Below are 6785 nucleotides of genomic sequence, written 5' to 3'. Positions count from 1 at the left end.
TCACGTGGGGCATTGCTTCTCCTGGGGCCTCCCTGCAGCCCGGGCCGACTGCTTGCCAGCCACACCTCCCCCCCACGGCGGCCCCCACTACCTCCTGGCAGCGGCGTCCTCAAGGTCCCCGAGGCAGATACAGACCCTCTTGGTAAAACCGCTCTGCCCTGTTCTTCGTTGGGCCAGCACAGCGGGGAGGGGCCGGGGCCCAGCCATGCGGCGCTCGCTCCCAGGGTCAAACACAGGGCGGGCTCCCCTCAGCCCCCTAGCGCACCAGCAGCGAGACCACGGGGCGGACGCCTGTGCTCAGTCCCCGCCGCTGCTCCCTACCCAGATCTGGGGCCCCTCAAAACCTCAGTGATCCCATCTTTCCCTTACACATCACATTTATTGACTTTCCCCAACTCCTGGCCCCACGCTGAACCGGCCACGTGGCCGGTCGGGCTCTCGCCTTCCCGGGGCTGGCCGCCAGCTGGGCAGGAGCCCCGCCCCGCCCGGAGGGCTGCCCAGGCGCCCCGGAGGGAGAGCCCGGCTCGGCCCTAAGCGCTGTCCTGGCTCAGATGCGGCAGCAGCACCAGGCAGGCGTAGAGGGCGCTCGTGCGGCCCTGCGCGTCCGGCTGCCAGTGCACCTGGGGGACATCCACCCGCAGCTCCAGGCCGCACTCCTCCAGCAGGACCCAGGCAGGTGCCTTTGGGTCCCAGCTGCTCCCCAGGAGCTCCTGCGGCAGGGACACGGCCCTGTGCTCCTTCCAGGGGGAGCTCTGCTCCAGGACGCTCTGCACCTGCAGGACGGTGTGGGAGGTCGTCGCTGCCCACTCCACTCCCAGCATCCGGCACGCGCCCCCCCCCGCCCCCCCGACAGGCCCAGCCCTGCCCCGGCCACCCACGCCCTCTCACCAGCCTGGACTGCCCGGACAGGTCCCCTGTCTCCAGCGCCTCCACGAGCAGTGCACGCTGGGTTTCGTTCAGCTCTGGGGAGAGACTTCAGCTAAGAGGGGGTTCCAGAAAGCCAGCTGGAGAAGCCCATCTCCCTGCCCCCTACCTGCCCCCCCCCCCAGGAGCCTCTCACCAGTCAGTGCTTGTACGAGGTAGAGGATGGGGCGGGGGAGTTCTTCCTCTACCTTTCCAGAGGACTGCACCAGGCACTCCAGGATGGCACTCCCCGGGGCATCGGGGGACGCCACCCACCCACAGCACAGGCCCTGTTCCAGCTGGGGACATATGGTGGGGCGGGTGAGCCCGACGGGCCGGGCGCAGGTCCCACCCACCCTGCCCACTCCAGCAGGCTGCTCACCTCCTCCTGGAGGCTCTCCAAGGCCGGCTCTTCCCGCAACACCTTCATCAGGCCTGCCAGGATCTGCCCGCACAGTTCCCCGGACAAGCCCTTCAGGCTGTCGGCGTGGACACTAACCTCTACCTTCAGGCCCTGAAAGTCTTCAGTGACTGGCATCTGGTCCTCAATGTCCCCATCTGTGTGGAGAGGGCTGGAATTGCCCGGGTGCCCGCAGCACCCTGGAGAGCCCTGGTCAGGAAGGGCAGACTCCCAGGGGGCAAAGGGGAGCCCACCAAGGGTTCTGAGGGTCGTCAAGAAGGTACTGACCCGACACCATGTCCACGGGTGTAGATGGGAATCTCATCTTGAAGTAGCTGAGAGGTATCTGTGACCGGAGACCTGTGCTGCTTGTAGGCTTCTGGCCTGGGTGGGGCAGGGTGGGTTAGTGCAGGGTACAGGTCCCCGAGCCAGACAGGGCTGAAGCCTTCCCCAGACCCCGTCGTCCCTCACCGCCGCCCCAGCACTGGCCGCCCAGGGCAGGGACTGAGGGTGTGCTAGGCCGAGGCTGGTGTGGTGTTGCTTTACGGACCGTGAGTGTGTGTGCACGTGTACGTGTGTGAGTGCACATATGAGCGTGCATGTGCACGTGCGAGAGCATTGTGTGAACGTGCACATGTGCATGCACACGTGTATAGGTGCATCTGTACGTGTGCAACCGTGCGTGTGTGCGTGAGTGCACTGTGTGTACATGTGTGTGTGCGTGTGCATGTGTGACAGCCCGTGTGCACGTGTGTGTGAGTGCGTGTGAATGTGCGTTGTACACGCGAGTGTATGTACATATGTGCACATGCGCGTGTGTACATGCGTGCGCACATGTGAGCGTGTGGGTGTGTGCACGTGAGTGTGTGTGCGGGTACGTGTGCATGTGCCCGTGTGTGTGTCCCCGTGCGCCCAGTCCTCGGGAGCCCCCTGCTGAGCCATGCTGTGCGGAAGGCCTCAGCCGCTGGTCGTCTGCCCGCGTGGGTGGGGGATCCCTGGTCCTCACCTGTCTGGGGCAGCCTGAAGGTCCTCTCGTCCTTGTGCCGGAGGTGGTGGATCTCTGGCCGCCAGTGGGAGTGGAGCGAGGGGGGGGCAGGTCAGTCAGTGACCCCAGCGTCTCCATCACCCACCGGGGCCACCCTGCACAGTTGTCCCCGTGTGCCCCAACCCCTCACATGCCAGAGCATGGGAACCGCAGCCACCGCAGCCAGGAAGCTGTGCAGCCAGACCCCAGCCAGCCGGCGGCTCTTCCTGTGCCTCCCTGCCTCTCTGCCACGGAGCCCAGGCCCCCCGAGTCACCCCAGTCCCCACTCACCCCAGTCAGGGCCAATAACCAGCAGGGCCGTCTGGAATGCAAGGACGCTGCCTGAGGGGATGGTGACTGTCTTCTTCCGGTTCAGGTGGCCCTGGCCCTTGCCCTGAGGGATGGGCACGGGCTCAGGAGTGAGCTCTGGGTTGTGGGGTTGGGTGGGCTGGGTGCGGGTGCTGGGGGTCTGCCTGGGGGTGCTGGGTTTGACCAGCAAACTCTGGGGTGGCCGAGGACACATCACTCCAGACTCCTGAGTCAGAGAAAGGAGAGGGCAGGGGGCCAAGGGCTCTGGCGGCGATGGCCCCAAGCAAAGCTCTTCTCCAGTTTTTTTTTTTTTTAATTTGTTTTGTTTTACATTTATTTATTTTTGAGAGGCAGAGAGAGACAGGGCCCAAGTGGGGGAGGGGCAGAGAGTGAGGGAGACACAGCATCCGAAGCAGGCTCCGGGCTCCGAGCTGTCAGCCCAGAGCCCGACGCGTGGCTCGAACTCACAAACTGCGAGATCGTGACCTGAGCGGAAGTCGGACGCTGAACCGGTTGAGCCACCCAGGCGCCCCTCTTCTCCAGTTTTTGAGAGTCTTATCAGTACAACTCAAGGGTGCAGGGGCAAGGAACGTGTGCTTTCGAAAGCAGGAAGAAGGCACGCTCATTAACTGTCGGGGGATCGGTCGGATCAGGGTAGGGAGGTGCGGGCGGCGGGGGGTGGGGGGCGACGTGACGGGGGCAGTGTATACGTCACAGGAAGGGGGTAGTTCTTCTACCTCAGACTGAGCGTTTACAGAGCGGGGAACACGATCCACGGGCAAGGTGCGGACGTTTCAAAGGAGACCGGCTCTTCCTGGTCCGCTTTGCTGCTTCTCAACCGGGCCGCCAACGTTCCCTTCTTAGATCCCAGCCGGCCAGGCTCGGCCGCTCCCTCCTGCCTCCCCGACCCCTGCCCGCCCACGGCCCACGCCACGCACCTGCAGGCGTAGGGCTCCGGGCAGGGCGAGTTGGCCACAGCCCTCCTGCTTCTGGGCCCGGGTGACCTCCACCTCCTCCTGCGTCTGCAGCACCTCCGTCACCACGAACACGTCGTTCCCGCAGCTCCGCAGCTGCTGCAGGATCTTGTGCTCCGGCTGCCGCAGGCGCCTACGGCGGGGGGGCAGGTCTGGAAGCTCCGGGGGCGCGTCCTGGCCTCTCCGGCCCCGGCCCCGGGCCATGGGTCGAGCCTCCCTCCAGGGACCTCAGCCTTCGTGCCGGTGGGGGGTTGACACGGCCCCGGCCCCGGGAGTGCGGGGGCTCTGCGGGGCCCGAGCACAGGACCCCCGTCGCTCCTTCCCCTGGGGCTCCCAACAGGGTTTGGGGACGGGGCCAGATCCAGGGGTGATAAGTGGACACCCACAGACGCCTGGAGGTGCCCCCCCCCTTGACGGCTCCACCCCAGTGGCCTGGGCTCTGCCTGACCACCCTGGCCCTCAGGAGGCGCCCCCCCCCACCTCTGCAGGCTCGGCAGCCCCCTGGGGACTCCCCCACCCGGACTGTGCTGACCCCTTGGCCTGGCACCGACACCCTGTGACTCCTGATGCCCCAAGGCTGTGACCCAGCGGTTGCTTAAGGTTGGAGCCTCCCCGCCCCCCCCCCCACCGGCTCACCTTTCTTTCTTCATGGCCCCCCAGGTGTTGAGGGGCACTTTCAGCATGCACACGTTCACGGAGGTGCTGGCTGTGGCCGACACCGCTGCCCCGCTCACAAACTTGCCCTGTCCCAGTGCTTTCACCTCCACGTTGCCCTCCACCATCCCGTCCACGAGGTCTTCGATGTGGAAAGAGGCGACGCGCTCCACAGCTAGAGCCAGACCAGAGCTGAGGCTCCATCCTGCCAGCTGCCCCCCGTTCCCCACCCCCACCGGGCAGAGGTGGTGCTTTGTCTTTTGAAAGCACACAGCCCGGACGCCCAGAGCAGGCAGCAGGCCGGCCTGTTCGCTCCCCTCCCACCCGAGGCCCCGACTCAGTGCCCAGCAGGCTACCTGGTTCTGGGGCATCAGGCTCCAGAATGTCCCTGATGGACAGGTTGAGACACTTGTAGCGGGGTTTCCAGAACCATGAGCTGGACAGCTTCCTGCCCAGCAGGCAGTAGGGCCGGAAGCTGATGGAGCTCCGCAGGCTGTCCACGGGGATGAGGTCTCGTGTGGGGTCCAGCTCCCGGACCACGCTCTTGACCACCCTTTCGAAGGCGGACGTCATGCTCTCGTGGGGTACAGATGGCTCAGGCGTTCTGCGATCAGGGCTGGAAGAATGGGAGGGGGCCCGGGGCCAAGTGGGTACTTGGATGCCTCCTACGACAGGGAGCTCTCTTTCTACACAGGCCAGTCCTGGGATGCTCCAACAGGCAGAAAGCTCCCGCCGCTGATCATTACTCAGCACTGTCTACCGTGGCATCCACTCGAACCATCTCTCCATGGGGTGGGTGAGTGCCCCTAGGCTGGGACGGCATTCGCAGCCCTCAGTGGGACTCAGGCCATTCACGCCATCTGTACCACGGCCAGAGTGCCCGCAGGACGCCCAAGAAAGCCCAGGGACTCTCAGTGCTTGGGGAAGGGTGGGGCAGGGCCGCCCTTGGCTACCCACAGAGGCCTCCGTCGTGTTGTCAGCCCAACAGCGCTTAGAGCCACTCTTGAAAAGCAGCCACCGAGGGAGGGCAGGGCAGGGGCCTCAGGGTGAACCCCAGGCCGGTGCTCTCTCTGCTGCAGCAGCTGTCTCCCTGACTGAGGTGTTCAGGGGGCAGAGGAAGAAACAGGAGCCACCAGGTTCCTGGGCACTTGGCACAGGGGCCACAGCGAGGCCCGGTCAGAGCATCCCCAGCTTCCAGGTGAAACCTCTAGGGCTTCTTCTGTGCCCAGAGTCTAAGGCTGAGGCTTCAGGGGTCAGAGGCCAAAGCAGGCCTGACCCGGCACCCAGGAGCCCTGGGTCCCAGACAGCGGAGCTCCCGTCGGTAGGAACCTCCGAGCCTCAGTGCCCGTCTGAATCGGGAGCGGACCAAAGGTGACCGGAGACCCAGATGGGCTGGTGAGGGGGCTGCCTTCCCAGAGGCCTCGGGCTTCCCCAAACTGGTCTGTGATCATGGGGAGTCCTGGAGGGTGCTGGGACCAGGTGGCCTCCCGAAAGGGCCGACGTCCTCCGCCCCTGGTGTGAGCCACCCCCACGCCCCCGCCCAGCCAGCAAGGAACGGCACTGGGTGTGGGGCGCAGCTCACCGTGACCGTCACCCCAGGCTCCGGGCCCACGACGTGAAGCAAGGCCTCCCTGCAGACCAGGGCTGTGCCGGGAAGCTTCTGAGCAAGTGCACAGACCCAAAAGTGAAACTGTGGCCTAGGGAGGCTGGCCGATGCTCCCGGAAACGCCCCAGGCGGCACACACCCCGTGGGGCCCCTCTGCCCGCCCAGAGTGGAGCAAGCCAGGGGCCATGTGGCAGCCCACGGCCTCCGCCTCCAGCCGGCAACACCTCTCGTGGTTTCTTTCTTACGACTCGGGCGATGGCAAAGGCTCCATTAGACATTTCTCTAAGGAAAATGTACAAACGGGCAGCAACCACTGAAAAGCTGCTCACGCCATCGGCCACCAGAGGCCCGCGCATCAGACCACACCTGTCGCGACCGGCGCAACAAACACCGAGGTCAGGGTCCTGAGGGTAGGGGAATGCAAGAAAAAAGAGAGAGAAGAAAGTTTGGGAACAGGAGGGTCCCCTGGGCTGATGGCCCAAGTGACGGCTTTATTGTTGCTGTACACAATCTTTTATATCCAGACTCTTATGGGCCAGGCCATTCTAAGAATAAACAGGTTTCGCATGATCGCTGCCAACCAAAACATTTAGTTCTGTTTCTTGTGCATTTTCTAGACGGGTCACAACAAGACCGTGTTGATACGATTGCTAGCAAAACACAGTTCCCATGTTTGTTTCTATCTGACTCGGGGCAGAAAAAGGGAGGTAGCATTACTGCCAACACCTGCAGACCACGGGCTTCAGGAATTAACTTTCTCAGCCTTGACAAGGCTTTCGTATGCCCTTGAAAGTGGGGGAATGGGAGCGGGAACCACCGGGTTGGCTAAGTCAACAGGGAACCATTGCTCGACCCGGTCTCAGCCTGGCGCCGGGGCCCGGCCTCCCACATGAATGGGAGGGGGAGCCACCGGGT

The 6785-nt window shown here is 64.4% G+C and overlaps 1 protein-coding gene across 1 annotated transcript; it reads right to left on the bottom strand.

Annotated features, from left to right (window-relative positions):
• Positions 1-359: 359 nt before the first annotated feature.
• GSDMD (gasdermin D) lies at positions 360-5956 on the bottom strand. The gene is made up of 11 exons (XM_043601972.1): positions 5847-5956; positions 4621-4880; positions 4247-4439; positions 3575-3743; positions 2619-2721; positions 2310-2363; positions 1592-1687; positions 1286-1461; positions 1061-1202; positions 889-962; positions 360-773 (listed from the first exon to the last, which is right to left on the bottom strand). The coding sequence occupies exons 2-11, from the start codon at positions 4835-4837 to the stop codon at positions 531-533; spliced, it is 1467 nt and encodes a 488-aa protein (XP_043457907.1). The 5' UTR covers positions 4838-4880; positions 5847-5956; the 3' UTR covers positions 360-530.
• Positions 5957-6785: the final 829 nt, after the last annotated feature.

The sequence above is a fragment of the Prionailurus bengalensis genome, chromosome F2 (genome assembly GCF_016509475.1).
Source record: "Prionailurus bengalensis isolate Pbe53 chromosome F2, Fcat_Pben_1.1_paternal_pri, whole genome shotgun sequence".
Classification (NCBI taxonomy): Eukaryota; Metazoa; Chordata; class Mammalia; order Carnivora; family Felidae; genus Prionailurus; species Prionailurus bengalensis.
The sequence above is the reverse complement of the archived record's forward strand: the minus strand, read 5'-3'. Positions and strand labels throughout refer to the sequence as shown.

What these genes read in the sequence shown, in the direction of transcription:
- GSDMD (XM_043601972.1), bottom strand. Translation starts at nt 4,837, where the DNA reads ATGACGTCCGCCTTCGAAAGGGTGGTCAAGAGCGTGGTCCGGGAGCTG. An exon ending in GGGGCCATGAAGAAAGAAAG is followed by an intron (nt 3,744 to 4,246) that starts GTGAGCCGGTGG and finishes CCCCCGCCGTAG; the next exon opens with GCGCCTGCGGCAGCCGGAGC. An exon ending in TGGAGAGCCTCCAGGAGGAG is followed by an intron (nt 1,203 to 1,285) that starts GTGAGCAGCCTG and finishes ATATGTCCCCAG; the next exon opens with CTGGAACAGGGCCTGTGCTG.